This window comes from Phasianus colchicus, chromosome 2 (genome assembly GCF_987193195.1).
Source record: "Phasianus colchicus chromosome 2, bPhaCol1.hap1.1, whole genome shotgun sequence".
In the NCBI taxonomy this organism is placed as follows: Eukaryota; Metazoa; Chordata; class Aves; order Galliformes; family Phasianidae; genus Phasianus; species Phasianus colchicus.
The window spans coordinates 107349092-107369237 of NC_143437.1; the positions used below are offsets into that span (position 1 = coordinate 107349092).

The following is a 20146-nucleotide window of genomic DNA, read 5'->3' on the forward strand; positions in this document are numbered from 1 at the left end:
TATTTAATAGTAACTCCTTTCCTATTTATCACTACAAAATCATGGGACTGTGTTTCTAAAAGATGGTTGGCTGAGCCTGGAGAAAGTCTGTCTGAAGTCAAAGGGGGATTTTGGAAGGAGAAACTTTCTGGAAGCGGGTAGAGGAAACCCACCTTGGTCATCAAATCCTGGAGGAAACTGTTGGGCTTTTCCCTTACAAATAGCTACAAGCCAGGCTTAGAGATTATTGTAGAGCGCAGCAAGTGAAAGTTTGCTCCTTAACGCTGCTGTGCTGTTGCTTTTGAGACAGTTAATTTAATTATTTTGCATACTTTTCTGTTGTCTTCATTGTCATTGATGAAATCTGATTGTCAATTATTTCTCATTGTACTGTGAGTGCCCACTGTTCCCTTAGCAGCTGGCTCATGACCATTTTCCATGTCTAACCCTTAAGGATTTCACCTTTCACAACAAGAAAAGTCCTCAGCCTCTAATGGATGCAGGCAGGGGCCATCTTCTTTACTAAGCATGTGCATAGACTTGCTTGCCTGCAAGAGAAGCTTAACTCCATTCATACACAAGTATTAAACAAAACTCATGTGTTTGCCTAACCATAAGCCTCTTAGCAACCAGAAAATTCTGGAAAATTGAGTTGGAAGTGATGCTAAGAGGCCACAGACTCATTCCCTTGTCCAAAAGGGATCAATTCTACCTAACCTACCTTTAGTTGCTCTTTGTCTAACATGTGCTTAACAAAATCCAGCAATGCATACGCTACAGCTCCTCTGTGCAATCTAAATGCTTCTACAGATGCTTGCCAGAATGTTTCTATCAGCGTTTCAAGGAGGGACAGCTTTGCCTGTACAGGTAGAGAATTTCTGGGAGATCTCAACCTACAAGATTCTCCAGTCTTGTTTCTGTCTGCTCCCGAACTCCATTACCCTTCTTCTTGCCTTCCCAGCTCCTTCTTTTCCTCCCTGCATCCAGAACTTGACTATGGAACTGCCAAGTGATACCAGAAGAGGGATGGTGCATCCTCACAAAATATGCTGAAGGATGTGAGGTGCCACTCTCCATCTTACACTCACACTTCACCATTCCCACAAAGAGTGTTTCTGACAAAATACCAAGATAAGTGGCTTGGTGAAGAGGAAAGCCACAAACATGGTTGAAGCAAAACCACGACCTCGTATTACCTGTGTTTGAACTCTATTTTCCTCCTGATGGTTGAAAAGTTTCTTTAAGGAGAAGGATTCAACTGGACTGGTCGTGACAGAGAGTTGAAATGGAGCACAGTAGAGAGCTGGACCCCTCCACAATCCCTGTGCTCTGCTCAGTAACTCAGATTTGCAGGGGTTTGTAGAGGTGACAGAGACTCTGTGCTACCTGGAGAAAGACACCATGGCAGTGATGCCACGGGGATGTCTGGATGGTGTTTGCACCTTGAGGCTCCTCACTGAGCTTCCCCATAAGAAGTGTGGTCCTCCCATTGACAAGGAGTGCCTTTCAGCTGGCTTATGGGAATGAAACTCCTGATCTGGGAAGTTTTTCCATCTGCCACTTGCAAGATAACCACAGAATTTGCACTCTGTCCTTCAGAGCTAATGTAAGGTCTAACCTCATTAGTTTATTAACTGCAGACAAGGAAGAGCCGTTCAACGAAACATAAATAAAACATTACCACGAAATCCCGTGATTCTGTTGAAGCCCAGCAGCCTGCAGTGAAGAGGCCAGAAATAGCACCTAAGAACATGAATTTGGGGTGAAAGAAAAAACAAAGGTGCTTCTCCAAGAGCACGCAGGTCATTAGTCAGCCTCCTCCTTGTACTGCATTGCTTTGCACTCGGCAGCCAAGATCTCTTGGGATGCAGCTGTGATCTTGTCTGTGACAGAGAAGAACACACCCCAGAGATGCCTCTTGGCTTCTGCACACATTTCAGATGCTTTAAAACTACCCTGGACAGCCTGAGGAGGAGGGAAGCAGGCAACCTCCTGGAGAGGAACAAAGGTCCAGACCAAAAGCACAGCATTTCTCCCTCTGTGCTTGTGCTCCCAAAGGCTTTTTCTGCCTTGCCCTTTTACTGTGCTCCTTGTATTGCCCTCAAAGCCAAAATTCCTGGCTGAAGTTCTCTCCTGCCCTTAAAACACACTCCTAAGTGCCATACAGGAATCTGTTTGCAATGCCAAGCAGAAAAACCCTGCGAGACATAAGTCTGGTGGTTCCCTGGCTCACATTCTCTTAGGTTACCTAAATGACAGAGTTTGGCTAACTGGTTTTCTGCTTCCCACAGAGCCTTAAAAATTGAACGCTGAAACGCAGTGAGGAGCATTTACAGGGACCCCGATAACAAGACGTCTGTTTTCATGAAGCTTTCGTTCCTTTCGTAGTGGAAATGAGCTCTTTTGTCACTCCTTTTACAAGTAGTTGAAGTTCAGATGTGCCTCACATTGCCAACAAAGCATGCCAACACCAGAAGTGATGCCTGAAGGGATACTTACAGGACATGAGAATGACAGTCCTACCAAGAGGTTCAGCTCAACCTAGCTGAGGGGTTACATTTGGGCTTACATTTGAGCTTTGCTTTCCTTCAAGTGATAGGAGAGGCACAGAGAACCTGCTTTGTTAATGAAATAAAATACAATTATCAGAGACTTAATATAGCAAAACAATTGTTGCTATTATTATTGCTATAATTTATTCCATTGCAGCACATCTGGAAGTCCAACTGAGTACCACCAGCCAGATAACTTCCAGAGGTCCCTTCTAGCATCAGCCACACAATGATAGGCCTGAATTTGTGTATTTGTACACAAAAAAAAAGTACAGAGCTGAGAACCATCTCTTCCCTGAAGAGTAAGAACAAAGTGCCTGGTCCTGCAAAACACCTGAGCACATCTACCAATGTATTTGCAGAAGATGTTCCCTTAAAGCTCAGCATTAATAACACATATAAACTGGGATGCCTGAGGGTTTGCAGCACATATCTGGGTTGTACCAAGCCAGACCTTTGCTATGGCTCCCATGGCAAGATGGGATGATGAGAACTGGGATGGAGAGAGAGAAAGGGGTAGAAAAGTCATTTATCATTTTTAAATGTCTTTCCTCCTTGTGAAAGTGCAATATCTTGAATTGCATCAGCTTTTGTTTCATAAATTAATCCAAAGAGATCCATATTTCACTTGCAATTATATGGGCTGATTAGACCTTCTCCGATCAGGAGGAGCTCAGGAGTATTGTAAGGGAGCTTTGAAACCAATCAACAACTCTTAATATAGCTGAATATGACAACAGTTAATATGACTGAAGCTGTGACTGTGCCAGGGGTGGTGTTTGGTTTTGTTTGTTGGTTTTGGTTGGTTGTTTGTTCTTTTCTCATGCATTAAGTTTGAAGATTCCCGTGTCAGCTGGGGAAGTCCCACAGAAACAGACATTGATTTGTAAGGGGGAGAGGGAAACCAACCAACTGAACAAGCTGTAATTATTTAAAGATGTAAAAAAATATATATTATTAAGTAGTATGGCTACCAATCCACGTAACGTCTACACCTTTAGAACTAATGGAAATAAAACAATAATAATAAAACCAAAAGGCTGCTGCCTGAATCTTGACTTTCCTGGTGGGCATCCTGGGGGTAACTGATCACATATTCAGTACACCTGGAAAAGCAGTGCTTATTTTAATACATAAGGAGAAAAACAGCCAAGATGTTTTCCATCTTGTAACACCATTATCATGGAGGAAAAAGGATGAGCTCCTGCACTAGGATGGCACCTCAATGCCATCATAATTTATCTTTTTGCTCTTTTCACAGACGTGGGTTTGTGGAGCACAGTGCTAATTCAGTCTAATTGCTTTCAGCTGAGCTCACAGATGCCACCCATAAGCTGAAAGCGCACACAACCCTCATACAATCACCTCCTCTTTCTGGTGGGGGAATTCAGAGCCCTTCCCAGTTCAACCAGTCCCTGGGTCTGGTGTAATTGATGGGGTGGGTGGGGCCAGCACTCGAAACCTCACCCACTTCTCCTTTACCAGCCAGTGGAGGAGCTCTTGCTGTTTATATGTTGGTGGGTGGAAGGGCCTTCTTTCTCTGTAGAAGGATGGTAAGGGGATTTTGGGGCGTAAGGGATAGGGCAGTTTGGCCATGAGAGTGTTGAGAAGTGACTGAAGGCAGGGGAATGGTTCAGGAGCATGAGGTTGAAGAAGCTGGCAATGAAATAGAAAAGAAGGGAGGAGGCTGCTCAGTCTCTGTTGTGTGTGGGGTAATGGCTTGGGGGCTGGGTGCAGTGTTTAGGGCAGGGGGATGTGCAATGGGTGCTTGCTTTGGGGGTCTGCAGTGTGTGTGATGGTGTTGGGTGAATTCCCTGTCCTGTGCTGCTTGACACAAATCCAGTGCCTAGATAATCAGGGTAAAGACCTGAAGGGCATGGTCAGAGCCCTTGGGGTCAAAAGCTGATCCCAGGGATCTGGATTGTTGCTGGCACCTTTAGCAGCAGAAATATCTTCTAGGTGGCTCTTGACCTGTTATTGGCTTTTGCCTGTAGTCTGAATGTGGTATGTAGCTAAATGGAGCTAGGGTGTGATTTAATTACCTCCTGCCCTAGGAAGCGTGGGGATTAAGCTCAGTCTTCTATTGCTGCTAAAGCAATTATGTTTGTATAACCAGTTAATACCTTTTTATTTCATGTCTTAGATCCGGATAATGTTCTCTGACATACATCATCTCTTGGAGCTTTTCCTCAAAGGCTTTGGCTCATTGCAGCATGTGAAGGCTTTATAGCTGCGTTGCCTTGCCCAGCCCTATTGAGGGTGCATCCCTACCCCACTGCAGCTCACCACCCTGTGTAGGTGGCTGCTGGCTTCTGCCTCCTATGGGCTGGGAGCTCCAGTGGGTGAGGATGTCTCCTTGCTCAAGCAGAAGATGAGTTGGAGGGCTAGGGCTGAAGTAGGCCCTACTGAAAGTCTGGTTTCAATTGCTGTGAGCTGATGCGAGTGTGGGCTGTTGCTTCCTTGTGTTTTCTTGCTCTTTTTCTGAGCTGTAAGTTTTCCCTCAGCTCTAGGGCACCAAGTGTGAGAAGGACCTGCTATTTAGCTGGTAGAGATGCCAGAGGGCCCATCAGTGAGGAAGTTCCAGCTGCTGACCTCACCTTTTGTGGGGCAAGTGGTGGCCAAGGTGGGGGGAAGCAGCAAGAAGATTAATGTGAATGACCTGAATGCCTTGAGGCTCCAGGATTCCCAGGTGAGCTGTGCTGAAGATGACCTGTGGCAGGTCTGAGAGGGAAGCCACAGCTACCCTGCATCTGTGTCACAGAAGGTGCATGGCCTGAGAGTGGCACCAGGGTTGTGTGTGAGACTGTCGTGGAAGGCTTATAGAAGATGAGTTGGTTTATTCAGTATGTGAATGTCAAGAAGAGCAGCAGGCTTGTTCCTTTCAGCTGTGAGCTTGCACAGATGCACCCATTAGACCAGAAAGCCAGGTTTTACTTGGCTAGGTGGATGCCAATGCTGTAGGTACCTGTAACTATCTAAGTCACACTAGCCTCCCCTCAAACTGCATTGTGGTTCCGACTGTGGGCACAGCTGTGAGTTGTTCAAGCCACTTGTGGTTGGTCTGAGTGTGTCTGTGTGTCTGCCCTGACATCTCTTTGTCCTGCCAGAAGCCTCCAGAGTAGCATCTGAACAGTGATCCTCAGTGCATCCCACTTTTCTTCCTCCTCAGGTCCATGGGAAGAACTTATTCCTAGCATTTGTGGCAGCCAGCTCTACCTTAGGACCAAGTGTGGAAGAGACAGAGCTGCAAAAACAGGCTGCCACAGGCTCTAGTTCCCTTGTTCAGGGAAAGCAAGAGCAGGTTTGTGCTCTATTGACTCCTCCCCAGGAAGAAGAGCTGCAGGAATTGCAGAACTCCAGACCTGGCGCTCCAAGTGCAACAGGGGGTCCAGGCAGTTGGCTGTGCTTCCACTTTGGTTTGTTTGGCAGCATTCGGGCAAACGAGTTCTCTAGAGCAAGCAGAGCCAATAAGAGGGGGGACTGGAAGGACCCTATACCCAGGTACTTGGCAGAGTCCTCTTACAAAGGTTCTTCCATCATTCTGGAGAGGCAATGTTCTGTCTCAGTCTAAATTGCTGTGGAAATGCTTTCAGTCCTCTCCTTTCCCCTCAGTGTTAAAAGCAAGCATAAGTGGTGATATTGTGTCTTCACAATAGATGGGAGGTGTGTTCAACCAGGGAGTCAGCATTGGTTGGTTTGCCATGGACATACTTCATTGTCTTGGTGTTGTGTGTTGCATCCTTAGTGAGAAGTTTTCTGCCCTTTGCCTTCTGACTCCTCCCAGCTTCCACATCTGACTATTAGACTCATTAGATTATTATTATTATTATATTGGATAATCATTGGATTAATAGCATGCATCTAGGGTATTTGAGACAACAGTGAAGATACCATTGTAGGAGCCTAGATCACAGGTGGTGTATTAAGAGCCACTGAAAATGTATTAAGGGGTAAATACTGAAGGACAGTGTGGACCCAGCTCTTATGAACTGTTTAATTTGAGGTTGTGGAGTCTCCTCCTCTGCAGATGTTCAAAATCTATTTGTATGTCTTCCCATGCAACTGGTTGTAGGGAACTTCTCTCTGCCTGCTGCTGTTTTTAGAACCTACAGGGCAGCAGGAGGGATAACTGTCTATGAGATGTGCATATTTAGAACCTAAAAGCTAAACTGCATTCTCTGCACTTTCCATTCTTTGCAAGTCTCTTCAGCTAAACCAGAATTCAGCAAGTGGGTCAGGGTGTTTGTGGCTAGTGATCTCACTCGCCTCCTCTGCGTCTCTCAGGCTGGTGCTGTATTTTGAGAGTGGAGGCTTCCTTGTTTTCTACAACTGCCGAATGTACTGGTGCTCATCTCCGCTGGCTGATCCCACTTCTGACATCCTGTCTGCAGAGTTCCACCGTGGTCGGGCACTGGATGCCCTCTGCACATCCCATCCCATCTGCTACACCCTCTTGGACCAGAGATACTTCTCAGGGTTGGGTGAGCTCCGGAGCATGGTGGCAAAGCAAGAAAGAGGAGGGTGGGATGCCTGCACCCAGATCTACGTGTTAGAGCTTCTACTCTTTAAGGTTATGATGTTGGGTTGATCCAGCTGAGAGGATATGTGGTCATCTTGGTGAGGAGAGGGCTTGCAATCTCTAGCTGCAAGCTTCAGATACTTGAGTGCAGCCTTTGTGTGCCGTGAACTGTCTTAGCATGGGTGGTTGGTACTTGGAAGAGAAAGATCCACTTGAAGCCTGGTGGGAAGAGACTATCCTCCAGTTTATGCCCAGCTGAAGGTTTACTTCTTGTAAGCTACCTCTGATACAGGGAATGGCATTGCAAGGTGTGGTCGATCAGGCTGAAATCACAGTGGCCGGAGATATGGGCATGTGTCATCTTGAACAGAAATCTCCTTATGATCTCCTTATTTCTGACCCTTTGCAGGGAACATCATTAAAAATGAAGTCCTGTACCTGGTGAAGATCCATCCATTAACACAAGGATCTCTCTTGGCGCAATCAGATCTGGAGCACCTGCTTGATTGTGCCATTCAGTTCACCTCCGACTGGCTGCAGAGCAAGCTGCAAGGCAAAGGGCTGCACCTGCAGATCTACCAGAAGGAGCAATGTCCTCTTGGGCACGTGGTGATGAAAGGAGCCCTAGGACCCCCAGGTGGCTGGAAAAGGCTTACATGGTGGTGTCCTCAGTGCCAACCTGCAGTGCTGTCAGGGGATGGGGATCTGACCCTGGGTACTGAGTGACATGGGTCACTTTCCTTGTGTAGTTCAGCATTAGATGATCCTGTGTCTGCTTAGAGCTGAGTGTGTGTTATGTAGTGGATCGGGTGTGATTAAAATTAAATGGTTGTTCCCTCCATCAGCTCTCAGCAGCTTCTTTCCAAAGGATGAAAACAAACCTCAGCAGTGCTTGGTGCTGCTCATCTCTGCCCACCTCTGAGCTGCCTGCCCCGTTGGGCAGTGCTTATTAGAGCCCATCATTAAGTCATGAATCAGAAGTACAGTGACTCCGGGGGTGTCGATGTGTGACAGGGAGTGCGTCAAACTCATCATCTCAGACGTAGGGTTTGGATTTTGGGTGGCCCAGGGGTTGGGCTGCTCTGTGGGGCTGCTGGCTGGAAGCGAGCACGGAGGGAATGCACTGTGGGTGACTGAAACCAAGCAGAAGCACTTCAGCTCTAGTTGAGAGCGAAGCAAGGAGCTTGGGGGCATCCCGTGTCCCCGGGATGGCCGTGAGGATGCTTCAAGAGAGGCGGGGCAGCCATTGTGAAGCCCCGCCCTTCGCCCACTCAGGGCGGCCACGCGAGTGCCGGTGGGCGCCGTCAAACCAATCAGCGCCGCCCGCCGGCCGTCACACCAGCTCCGCCGCGCTCCTATTGGCTGGCGCAAGGCTGGTGCGAGGACACGTCTCCCAATGGGCTCGCCTCACGCTCACCGAGCCATGGGACAAGCGAGCTGATTGGCGGAGGGGGCGGAGCGGCCCCGCCCACCGGCTGTTAAGCGGCGGTTTGAGGTGGCGGGAGGAGGAAGAGGTGGGGGGGGGGGAGCGCGTCGGGAGCGCGCGGAGGGAGAGCGCGTGTGGTGGCGGTGCGGCCGTCATGGAGCTGCTGAGGAAATGGCTGGGGCACCCCGAGGACATCTACCACCTGCTGCGCTTCAAGATGGGCGGCTACCGGGCCGTCATGCCGCGAATGGACCCGGTGAGCGGCGGGGGGGTGGCTGAGGCGGGTGTCACCTCGCGGGGAGGGGGCGGTTGCTGTGAGCATCGCCTGACGTAGTGCTGAGCAGCTGCTTCCTGCTGCCGTGCGTTGCACCGGGTCGGGTTGTGCACGAGTTCCGAGCATTGCGCTGCTTCGGAGCATCGCACGGCTTGGACGTTGCGTTGTGCATCGCGTCTCTTTGGGACGTCACACAGCCGCGGTGCTTTGCAGCAGCTTCCTGCTTCTAGCTGTGCGTGCGTTGCGCAGCCGGGGTGCTTTGCATGTATCACAGCTGCTAGGAGCATTGCACAGCTGGGATGCTTTGCATGCATCACAGCTGCTGGGAGCACTGCACAGTCGGGGTGCTTTGCATGCATCGCAACTGCTGGGAGCACTGCACAGCTGGGATGCTTTGCATGCATCACAGCTGCTGGGAGCATCGTACAGCCAGGATGCTTTGTATGCATCGCAACTGCTGTGAGCACTGCACAGTCGGGGTGCTTTGCATGCATCACAGCTGCTGGGAGCACTGCATAGCCGGGGTAGTTTGCATGTATCGCAACTGCTGGGAGCACTGCACAGCTGGGATGCTTTGCATGTATCACAGCTGCTGGGAGCACTGCACAGTCGGGGTGCTTTGCATGTATCACAGCTGCTGGGAGCATCGCACAGCCGGGGTGCCTCTCAGCAGCATCCTATGTGCTGTATCAGCGCTGACACCGCACGGCTTTGCAGCACCGTGCAGCTTCCCATGCGTTTGCACGGGCTCTGCTCTCCCCGTGCATCGCACGGCCGCCGTGCTTTGCACGCATGGCGGTGCTGGCAGGGGGCGCGCCGTTCTTAGGGGCCGGTCTCGGGGCGGAGCCCCCTATCTCGGCCTGCCCCCCCCCTGCACACCCCCCCGCCGTGCCCATGGCGGCCAGCAGCAAGGCCACGGCTCTGCTAAAGCGCACGTTGGCTCTGTCTCCCCCTCGGGGCGCTCCCCGGACGGCTTTAGGGCGGCTGCGGGGCGGAGGGCGGCGGGGACAGCGCAGCGCTGCCGCCTCCTTCGGGCTCCCTCCGGCCGCTCGCCTTCAGCCCCCCCCGTTGTGCCCCCCGTTGTGCCCTCAGGACTCGCTGGGACTCGGGCTCCGCACCTGTTACCGCTACCTCAACCAGACCAGCCGTAGTTTCGCCGCCGTCATCCAGGCGCTGGATGGAGAGCTGCGGTGAGTGGGGTTGGGGGGGTGGTTTGTGCGATGCCCCCGTTGATGGTCGAGGGGGGGGTCTGCGGTGCTCCGGTGCGCTGGGGTTGTGATAGTAGGAGGGGTCCATGCTGTGTCCCCAGGTGCTGGGGCGGCGTGGCTGAGCAGATCTGGGTGTCTGTGCGATGTCTGCATGCGCTGGGGCAGCAAGCATGGATCGTGTAATAGTAGTGAGGATGTTGAGTTGGGATAGCTGTGGAGTTTGTTCAATGCCCTACAAGTGCTGTGGCTGCTTGTTTGGGATGGCAGGAGGTGGCTATGCTGTGTCCCAGGCTTTGTGGCTGCTTGGTTTGCATGGCAGGAGGTGGCTATGCTGTGTCCCAGGCTTTGGGACTGCTTGATTGGGATGGCAGGAGGTGCCCATGCAGTATCCCCAGGCATCAGGGCTCCCTGTCTGAGCTGGTTGAGGGTCTGTGCAATGCCCCTGAGTACTGGGGGTGCTTGATTGAGCTGAGCAGAGGGTGTTGAGTCCATACAGTGCCCCCAGGTTCTAAGGCTGCTGGCTTGGGATGGCCGGAGTGTCCATGCAAGTGTCTTGGGCATCAGGACTAATTGGATGAATTGGGTGGGATGTGTCCATGCTACACTCCTTGACTGAGCCGCTGGGAAGTGCTCTACCACACTGAGCAAAGCTTTCCAGGGGGTGCTCAGTGCAGCCCTACTACGTGCAGCAAGACATGTGCGTTATCCCAGCAGAGTTGCTCAAGCATGATGCCTCCATTCTGCTCCCTACCAGCAGCAGAGCTCCTGTGTTCTTCAGCCTGAGCGTTGCAAGCTCTCAGCCAGCAGATGGTTAAATGCAGCACTGGGCAGCGTGCTGTTTGTGACACCCTGGGAATGTGTGTCCTGGCAGCTTCGGGAGCTGCCTTTGGGTGCCTTGCTGGCTGCGAGGGGTGGAGAAGCATGGTGGGAAGCAGCAAACAAAACAAGGGGTCTGAACCCTGCAGGAAGGGTGCGTGTGGGATCAGCTGCCTCTAAAGCTTCATCTGAGGGTTCATCAGAATCTTGCTCTGTGCTCACTTTTGCTTTACAAGTTTTGATAACCTATGCAGGAAAGCTTCACGTGGTAATAATAGCAGATGATGCAAGACTCAACTTGCCTTGAGAATTTTGTACATACGCATGCACACTTTCCCTATTTCCTTATATTCTTACAGAAATGGCTATTTTCAGTACAGATCTTTTTCCATTTAATCCCAAGCCAGGTCAGCAGTTAAAGCTAGAGGTTGCTGTAGGTTTCACTCTGTGCTTGCAGCTGAACAGCTTTGCATAGTGACAGTTCTAACACTGTGCTGTCTGTGGGTTTTCCAGCCCTGGGCTGGTATTTTGGACGCTGACCCATAGTTATATCCAGCATTTGTGAAGTGTCTGCAGGCTGTTTTGCAGGAAGGCAAAGAAACACAGTGGTTTGGCTCAGATTGCATGGAAAGGCATGAGCAGAGCCAGGAACTGAACTTCTTTTTCTCCTTGCTTGCTGTATCTGCTAATACAGATATTTAGATACCAAGCAGTAACACACCTTGCAACCCATTCCCTGTGTCTGTATGCAATGTGCTTTCCTCGGTCATCCCATTTTTATCTTCCCTGTCTGTCTTCCTTCTCTTTAATCCTTGTATTGTAGCTTACTGGGATCAGGAAGGCTCCTTATCCTGAGGGCTCAGAAACTCCATGCCTGGCATCCTAAAAATGTTGTTGCTGGGTATTTGCAACCTACATGAAGGGATTGTTGCTGAATTCAAGGCTGGATGTGGCTCTGGGCAGCCTGGTCTGCTGGTTGGCGACCTGCACATAGCAGGGGGTTGAAACTGGATGATCATTGTGGTCCTTTTCAACCCAGAACCATTCTGTGATTCTATGATTCTGAATTGCAGCTGGCTCTATGGAGAAATAAATTATCAAGGTACAGTAGTTTCACTTCCAGAGTTTTTGAGGCAAGAGAGGGGGAATAGGAAGGTTGTGATTTATGGGGCTTGAGCCTGGTTGGAATAGCAAGGCTACCCAAGGAATTGATTTTGGTAGCTCAGGTCAGAGGAGCGCTGAGTCATAACAAGAGTAAAACTGGCTCATAGCAGAGTTACAGTGCTTCCTCTGAGGACATCATAAAACAGAGCTTCTGGGAAAGTGCTTGGAGTGATGCTCCCCAGGTTCAGGTACTGCGAGCTGGCCTAGAAGGCATTGGTGTCCTCTTGCTTAGTTTCTTTTTGGCTGAATAAATCTTGTGCCACATGGGCCATAGAATTATGTCATAGAACCATAGAATGGCCTGTGTTGAAAAGGACGGCAATGATCATCTAGTTTCAATCCCCCTGCTATATGCAGGGTCTCCATGACCTTATGCAGCCCATTTCTCCATGGCTGGGACCGTTTTTTGGGAAGTGGGAGGCTCAAAACTTTGATTTCATCACCAGCTGAGCCAGCATTGTTGCTTATGGTGGTGGGAAGAGGAGAGAGAGGCTGCCTGGTTCCTCTGTTCCCATTCTCTGGGATGGATGCTGCAGGTTCCTGTGCTCTGCAGAGAAAGGAGACTTTATCTGGGGATAAGAGAGCTGCAGCTAGGACAGAAATGGAGAAACAGAATCATTGGATTTCCCAAGTTGGAAGGAACACACACGGATCATTGAGTCCAACTCCTGGCTGCACACAGGACCCATCCCAGGTGCAGAAGTCAAGCTCCAGCCCCAGGCTGAGGTCAGCCTCGCTCTACAGAAGTGATCACTTCTTATTTGTGAAGAGGAGGTGGTGCTGCTCCTCTTCCCAGCACTGCTGTGTGCTTTTTGGCAAGGATGACACTGCATTGTTGGCTTTGGCCCCTCACATCAGCCTCGGTCTAGAGTTGCTTTCACCTAGTAATGAGTGCTTAAGCAATCCCAGCTCATTTCCATTTGTCAATCAATTAATAAGTACATCACCCCTTTGGAAATTCACTGTGCTCATTACGAGCTAGGGGATCATTTTACATACATCCAGTGTTTCTCATTGTCAGGAAAGCTTTCTGTGCTTCTTTTTACAGCAGTACCCTTGCTGGTGTGCTGGAGCACCTCTCCTATGAGGAAAGGTTGAGGGAACTGGGCTTGTTTATCTTAGAGAAGAGAAGGCTCTGGGGAGACCTCATTGTGGCCTTCCAGTACTTGAAGGGAGCATAGAAACAGGAGGGGGAACGGCTGTTTACAAGGGTGGATAGTGATAGGACAAGGGGGAATGGTTTTAAGCTGAGACAGGGGAGGTTTAGGTTAGATATTAAGAGGAAATTTTTCACCCATAGGGTGGTGAGGCACTGGAACAGGTTGCCCAAGGAGGTTGTGGATGCCCCATCCCTGCAGGCATTCAAGGCCAGGCTGGATGTGGCTCTGGGCAGCCTGGGCTGCTGGTTGGCAACCCTGCAGATAGCAGGGGGTTGAAACTAGATGATCATTGCCGTCCTTTTCAACCCAGGCCATTCTATGATTCTATGAAGCCATGCTTTTCACCTTTAACCTGCCCTTATTGCCCTGGATTTGAGCAACTCATTCTAAGGCATTTTATTCTTACCTTCTTGAATGACCCAAGATAAGCACTGTCCTCACATCAGTGCTGGAGGGGGGATTGGACATGAGCATCCAAATGCTGTGTGATGAATCTTATCTGTGTTTCCTGTGTAACAGAGTGATTGTTTTTTCTCTCCCCACAGGCATGCTGTCTGTATATTTTACCTAGTTCTCCGTGCCCTGGACACCATAGAGGATGATATGACCATCAGCTTAGACGTAAAGGTCCCGATGCTGATTGAGTTTCACTCTTATCTCTATCAACCAGAGTGGAAATACATGGAGAGCAAGGAGAAGCACCGGCAGGTGCTGGAGGACTTCCCAACGGTAAGACACCCACCTCCTCCTTCAACTGCCTGGGTTGCTTTGCATGCAGCCATCTCCATGTTGCACATGGTTCTGTAGCTCTTAGGAAGGAGGAGGACACATCACCTGCGTGTGGGGCTGGAGGGCAGAACCCTCACCCTTTCTGTGCTGCTTTATGCTTTTCCTCCTGTGCAAAGGGCACCTGTGTGCTTTGCAGAGCCAAAGCTGGAGCAGGCTTAGGAGAACAGCACCAGGAACTTTTTCGCACAGTGGGTGGTGATGCACTGGAACAGGTTGCCCAAGGAGGTTGTGGATGCCCCATCCCTGCAGGCATTCAAGGCCAGGCTGGATGTGGCTCTGGGCAGCCTGGTCTGCTGGTTGGTGACCCTGCACAGAGCAGGGGGGTTGAAACCAGATGATCATTGTGGTCCTTTGCAACCCAGGCCATTCTATGATTCTATGAACTTCTTACCTTCCCTATCGTCAGCACAACATGGTGTTCTCATAAATTAGAAGAAATTTTGTGTGCCAGGTGTAGCTAGTTTTGTCCTGTAACTCCCAGATTATACCAGTCCAAGGCCACAGAGCCTTTCCAAAGATACTGTTGTGTCTGATGTGCTGCCAGAGATTGTAACGTTTAGATTGAGAACAGACTGAGCCTGTGCTTTGAGGGCCTTGAAACAACTCTCCTTGTGGGAGTTTTGCTGGATCTCTAGCCAGGGATGAGAGCCTGGTAAACAAGTCTTACTCTTGTCTTCTAATAAATGGTGAACTCTGATGTTGTTGTTTTGTTTTTTTTTTTTTGTTCTTCACACTGTCTTTATTTCCTGTTGTTTGTACGTGATACAGATCTCCATGGAGTTTAGGAATCTGGCAAAGGTCTACCAGGATGTGATTTCTGATATTTGTCACAAGATGGGTGTTGGGATGGCGGAGTTCTTGGAAAAGAAGGTGGATTCTCAGAGTGAATGGGATCGGGTAAGTCTATCCAGACACAATGAATGACAGTAGGAGTCATTCATACAGTCATAAAGTGAGTCAGTGGGAGACCCCAAGAAGGCGGGGTTTCAGTTACCTGTGAGGAGCAGGGCTGGCCATTCCATCTCTTCCTACGTGATATTCATATTCAGGAGCCTTTTCCTGAAATCCAGCATCTTTCGTGTCCGTGTCTGTAGGGAAAGGGCATTCCTGGTTGAAGTGAGTTCAGCAGGGGGAGGGAGGCTGTGTGGGCTTGGAGAGAGTGGAGCTGCTGGTCCTGTGGATAACAGGAGGGTATGGTGTAGCCCACCAGCACCTGTTTTGGGTGACCCAACATGTCAGCTGTTCCCTTGTGGGCAGTCCATTTGGTGCTGAAAGCAGAGTAATACCAGCAGTCACTGACATGGCAGAGGTCTTCCTTGGCAAAGTGTTTGCTGAGTACAGAAAGGCTGAGATGGAGCAAGGAGGGCCATGCAAACTTGCAGAAAACATAGTGTGAATTACCTCCTGAGCGTCACTTTTGTGAAACATGCTGTGCTAAGTAGGCAGCTCTTAGTAATTGCTCGTTTTATCTTGTGTTTTTTTTCCTGCCCTTTACCCTCCTGGTGCCTCACAGTACTGCCACTACGTTGCTGGGCTGGTGGGGATAGGCCTTTCCAGACTCTTCTCTGCATCAGAGCTAGAAGATCCTATTGTAGGACAGGACACAGAGCTAGCAAACTCCATGGGCCTCTTCCTGCAAAAAACCAACATCATACGTGACTATCTAGAAGACCAGCTGGAAGGAAGGGAGTTCTGGCCCAGAGAGGTAAGGGAAAACATTGCCTTTGGGGTGAGCATGTCTGCTGTGCTTCTCGAAATGCTTGTACTGTGCTAAAACAGACTGAAAGTGCTCTTGTTGCTGCTCTGATAGTGGATTACAGCTTCTCCTTGTAAGAGTTCCTTCAAAAATTGTCTTGAAAATCCCCATGGCTGGGGTTTTTCCATCACTGATAATTTTGTTCCTGTCCTTTTATAATCTATTGTACTTCTGTCCAAGATCTGTTGTGGGTGTAGCCAATGAGCCATGCTTTCCAGGACACGTGTCTCACAAATGCTCTGCAGGGTGCATAGTTTAAGGTGCACTGCTAAAATTATAGCATCCCTTGTGTCTCTTTAAATCAAAGTTAACGGGGAAGGTTTGACAGTCTACAGGTCTGTCTGATAGAGCATTTTGTGATACCAGCCTGGCACATGAGCTGTATTTCTTTGCCCTGCCTAGAGAAGACATGATGGTGCACCCTTTTACCTCACAGAATCACTGAATGGCCTGGGTTGAAAAGGATGACAATGCTCATCCAGTTCCAACCCCCTGCTATGTGCAGGTCGCCAACCAGCAGACCAGGCTGCCCAGAGCCACATCCAGCCTGGCCTTGAATGCCTGCAGGGATGGGGCATCCACAGCCTCCTTGGGCAACCTGTTCCAGTGCCTCACCACCCTCTAGGTGAAAAACTCCCCCCTGATATCTAGCCTAAACCTCCCCTGTCTCAGTTTAAAACCATTCCCCATCTACATGAAGGTCCCCATCTATATGAAAGTCATTGTCATGTTTCCAGAGCCCTTCCTTTAGCCTACTAAGTCCCAGTCTTTCTAGGCTCTTCTGATTATTCTTGGTTCTCTAGACCTCTCACTGTAACTGATGTCGCCTTTATGATATGAATGTACCCTCCAACTTCTGAGTCCTTATTTTGCTGTTTAGGTTTGGAGCAGATACACAAAGAAGCTCTCTGACCTTACCAAGCCAGAGAACATAGATATGGCTGTCCAGTGTCTGAATGAGCTCATCACCAATGCTCTCCGCCATGTCCCTGATGTCCTCACTTACTTGTCTCGCCTGAAAAACCAAAGTGTCTTCAACTTCTGTGCTATCCCCCAGGTAGGTTATTACATACAAGTGGTTATTCATTATCTGCAGCCCAGATGATCTGAAGTTGGAGGTGGGAGGGTTATGTAGCATGTAATAGCCTGTATTATGCTGGTACCTGCCATTTCTGCTGTAGGTGACATTGCAGCTTCACTCCAGAGTATTTTGCCAGTGATGTCACTAGGACCAAGGTTATTTCTGGAACAGCACTGGAACAGGTTGTCCAAGAAGGTTGTGGATGCCCCATCCCTGCAGGCATTCAAGGCCAGGCTGGATTTGGCTCTGGGCAGCCTGGTCTGCTGGTTGGCAACCCTGCACATAGCAGGGGGTTGAAACTATATGATGATTATGGTCATTTTCAACCCAGGCCATTCTATGATTCTATTGCCTTTGCAATCTGCTTGTAATAAGTGCTCTTTGTGTTTCTCCTTAGGTGATGGCCATTGCCACTCTTGCTGCCTGCTATAATAACAAGCAGGTGTTCAGAGGGGTAGTGAAGATCCGGAAGGGACAAGCTGTCACTCTGATGATGGATGCTACAAACATGCAATCTGTCAAAGCCATCATGTACCAGTATGTGGAAGAGGTAGGTTGAACAGCTTGCTTGGAATTGTTTCTGGCTGTTGTTTTCTCATTCCTGGTGTGGAATTGGCTGTCCCTTGCAGTCCCATGAATCTATTAATCTTTTCATTACATTTCTATTAGTGCCAGGACACCTGACGTGGTATTGGCATTGGCCAAACTAGTTGCTTGGTCCTTTAAACATACCCTTGGTCTGTGCCTGTGCAAAGAGGCAGAGACCAACATCTTGTCTTGATTCTGATTGAGAGTAAGATGAGTCAGCTTTCAGAGCACCAGAGCTTCCCATCTGACTAGGCAAGAGAACTGTTCCAGCAGCACTTTTCTTCTAAACAGGTTGCATCATCTCCCCAAAGACAGCTCTGCAGCTAGTGCTCTTGTTTTCACCGTGTCCATAGTTGCAGCTAATGTGCAGTTTGTGTTTGCACTTTGTGGCCAGCATTAACTAAGGCTGGCTCTTTGCAGGTATTTAAAGCAGCAGAACTCATGGCTTCAAGGTACTGTGGGTATTAAAAGTTTATAGAGAAGAACAGCTAATGAGTGGATTCATGGGATTCAGTGGATTCATGGATTCAGGGGGGAGTGTTTATAAAAGGATTCATGCATCAGGGAGACCCCAAACCATGGACTGTTAGAGCTCCCTTTGGAGGCAGACCACCCCCATGACAACGGGGTTTTCCAACCCCAAGACCATGGTGTTTTTCAGTTGAGATAACTGTCTGCAGTCACACCAGCTGCTGATCACCCTGGGGGTGTCCTTGCTGATTTAGGTGAGCTGCAGCCCAGCAGCAGTGAGTGAGGCTTGCTGGGCCAGAGCTGCTTGCCCCAGAACAGCGCTTTGTGGCTGATGTTTGTGTCAGAGGCGTGGTAGTCCATCTCTCATCATGGGGTGCCCTCAAGAGGCTGCCTGGCTTAATGCACTTCTCAAGGGAAATGGACTTTGGTCCCATGCAGCAGCTGAGCCATCCACCATGAGGTTACTCTTGAGGACGTAGTGCTTGTGACCCACGAAGCTCCCTCTTCCACGCAGGAATCCCACTTATCTCCTCAACCACGTGTATAAACTGCACTCCCTCTTTCCCTCTCCCCAGATCTACCAGAAGATCCCCAGCACAGACCCTTCATCCAACAAGACGCAGCAGATCATCGCCTCCATCCGTGCCATGAGCCTGCCCAGCGGCCCCATGGCCTCACGCCATCACTATTCCCCCATCTACCTGTCCTGTGCCATGCTCCTGGCTGCCCTGAGCTGGCAGTACCTCAGCACCATCTCTAAAGCCACTGAAGAGTACGTCCAGGCGGGTGAGAACTGAAGAGCAGGCAGGTGGCAGGAGTGAGATGGTCAGTAGATGGGCAGCAGAGGCTCCTTGTCCCCTGGTGGTGGGGATGGCCGGGTGCCACCGGGTCCATGGGCAATGATGAGGATGGGATGCTGGTGGGTTGGAGCATCGGGGTGATGGTGTGGCATTGTCAGACCCCGCTCCTCCCCTCTCCTTCTGTCTGCACAGGTGGTTACAAATGCCAGTTGGAGTCTTAACTGTTTGGGGTTGAATTTTTTTTCCTCCTTTCCTGTTGGATAGTTTACCTAATTATCATTATTACTATTCTTATTTTGGTTAGGATGGTTTAAATAGAAATTTCAATTGCCTCTTTTCTTGCTTGAGATTTGAGACCCCTTTCCAGCTCAGAACTGGGATGGGAGCCTTTGGGTTCTACCTCCCTTACATAACCCCTTCCCCATCACTTCAACACTGGAAGCATATGGAGGGCTCTGGATTCAGCAAGGAGGGACAAGTCTTAAAAGGTCTGGTCGTCTTCTGGCCACCAACCCAGGCTGGGTGACATCCTGCAGCCTGGAAATGGGCAGGGGCAATCTTCACTTTTGTGTTGTACTGGAAGAGGCTGCTAGGCTTAAAACAAGCCCTTTTGTTGTTAAGTATGTTGGAGATGTTAACATGCATGCTGCTGAAAGCCATCTGTTGCATCTCCTGAGGGGTGGTGAAAGGGAGGGGGAAAGAGTACCACCTACCCTCTGCTGCAAAGTCTGGACTCTGCATTTCTTCAGCCCAAGGGGAGGGGTGGCCTGGGCAAGCTTCCTCAGCCCAGGGATTCAGCTGGGAATGCTTAAGGTTCTGCTGACACATGAACTGGAAGAGTTCTCCACTGCTCCTTTGAAAACACATCAACCTGGACTTCGAGTGGGCCAGGTTTCTAATGTGAACAACCAGGGCTGAGAAGAGGAGACAGCTATTTCAAGTCCCGTTTTCCTGGAGTGTAATTGTTTTCAGCATCCCTAATCCTCTACTGCTGCTTTGTGTGATGGGGGGACAGCCTGGTATAGGACAGAGCAAAATCTACCAGGTAGTTCAGTGGCCTTTGCAAGGCCAAGCTTGTGTGGCCAGACTGTTACTTGGAGAGAGGATCCCTACTCTACAAGGACTGCTGTAGATAGTTTTAAGCTGTTGTTCAAAAGAACTTGTGGTAGCTCCCTTTGTGCAGCTTCCTGTCTTGTTGAAATTAAACTTTTCTTTGGAAAGAAAAAACGTGAAGCAATGTTGTTGTTTTTTTTTCAGCTGTTCTTTCTTTTATTGTGGTATTTCCTTGCCATACCACAAGCTCTAGTCCTCAGCTCAGCTGAGTGTGGATGCTTCCTAACTCACACTGCATTTCTGTGTTGGGACTGGAGGTGTCCTGTTGGCTGCAGCCACCCTGTCCCCAGCACAGCCAGAGCAAGCACAGCCTGCACTCACATGAAGACATGCATGAAAGGGTCACACCTGGCTTCCACGACAGCAAAGCAACGAGAAGAGTCATAGAATGGCCTCGGTTGAAAAGGGCCATAATGATCATCTTGTCTCAACCCCCCTGCTATGTACAGT

The 20146-nt window shown here is 49.6% G+C and overlaps 2 protein-coding genes across 7 annotated transcripts; both read left to right on the top strand.

Moving 5' to 3' along the window:
• Nucleotides 1-3696: 3696 nt before the first annotated feature.
• NEIL2 (nei like DNA glycosylase 2) lies at nucleotides 3697-8263 on the top strand. Of its 6 annotated transcripts, none has more exons than XM_090136610.1 (5): nucleotides 3697-4084; nucleotides 5036-5220; nucleotides 5701-6032; nucleotides 6816-7012; nucleotides 7460-8263. In XM_090136610.1, exons 2-5 carry the CDS (start codon nucleotides 5083-5085, stop codon nucleotides 7774-7776), a joined length of 984 nt encoding a protein of 327 aa, XP_089992736.1. In that variant the 5' UTR covers nucleotides 3697-4084; nucleotides 5036-5082; the 3' UTR covers nucleotides 7777-8263. The 6 variants fall into 6 exon arrangements, with proteins under 6 accessions (XP_089992736.1, XP_031459665.1, XP_031459667.1 ...); XM_031603805.2 differs by having other exon boundaries at nucleotides 3698-4048; XM_031603807.2 differs by lacking the exon at nucleotides 3697-4084 and adding an exon at nucleotides 4096-4535.
• A 277-nt stretch (nucleotides 8264-8540) lies between these two features.
• On the top strand, nucleotides 8541-19810 carry FDFT1 (farnesyl-diphosphate farnesyltransferase 1). Its single transcript, XM_031603800.2, has 8 exons — nucleotides 8541-8732; nucleotides 9843-9940; nucleotides 13644-13827; nucleotides 14656-14784; nucleotides 15401-15592; nucleotides 16524-16700; nucleotides 17122-17274; nucleotides 18359-19810. The coding sequence occupies exons 1-8, from the start codon at nucleotides 8631-8633 to the stop codon at nucleotides 18578-18580; spliced, it is 1257 nt and encodes a 418-aa protein (XP_031459660.1). The 5' UTR covers nucleotides 8541-8630; the 3' UTR covers nucleotides 18581-19810.
• Nucleotides 19811-20146: the final 336 nt, after the last annotated feature.

Bases quoted from the DNA above. Each gene is read 5' to 3' on its own strand.
- FDFT1 (XM_031603800.2), top strand. From the start codon at position 8,631: ATGGAGCTGCTGAGGAAATGGCTGGGGCACCCCGAGGACATCTACCAC. The intron at 8,733-9,842 runs GTGAGCGGCGGG...TTGTGCCCTCAG, and splicing joins TCATGCCGCGAATGGACCCG to GACTCGCTGGGACTCGGGCT. The intron at 14,785-15,400 runs GTAAGTCTATCC...GGTGCCTCACAG, and splicing joins CTCAGAGTGAATGGGATCGG to TACTGCCACTACGTTGCTGG.
- NEIL2 (XM_090136610.1), top strand. From the start codon at position 5,083: ATGCCAGAGGGCCCATCAGTGAGGAAGTTCCAGCTGCTGACCTCACCT. The intron at 5,221-5,700 runs GTGAGCTGTGCT...CTTCCTCCTCAG, and splicing joins TGAGGCTCCAGGATTCCCAG to GTCCATGGGAAGAACTTATT. The intron at 6,033-6,815 runs GTACTTGGCAGA...TGCGTCTCTCAG, and splicing joins TGGAAGGACCCTATACCCAG to GCTGGTGCTGTATTTTGAGA.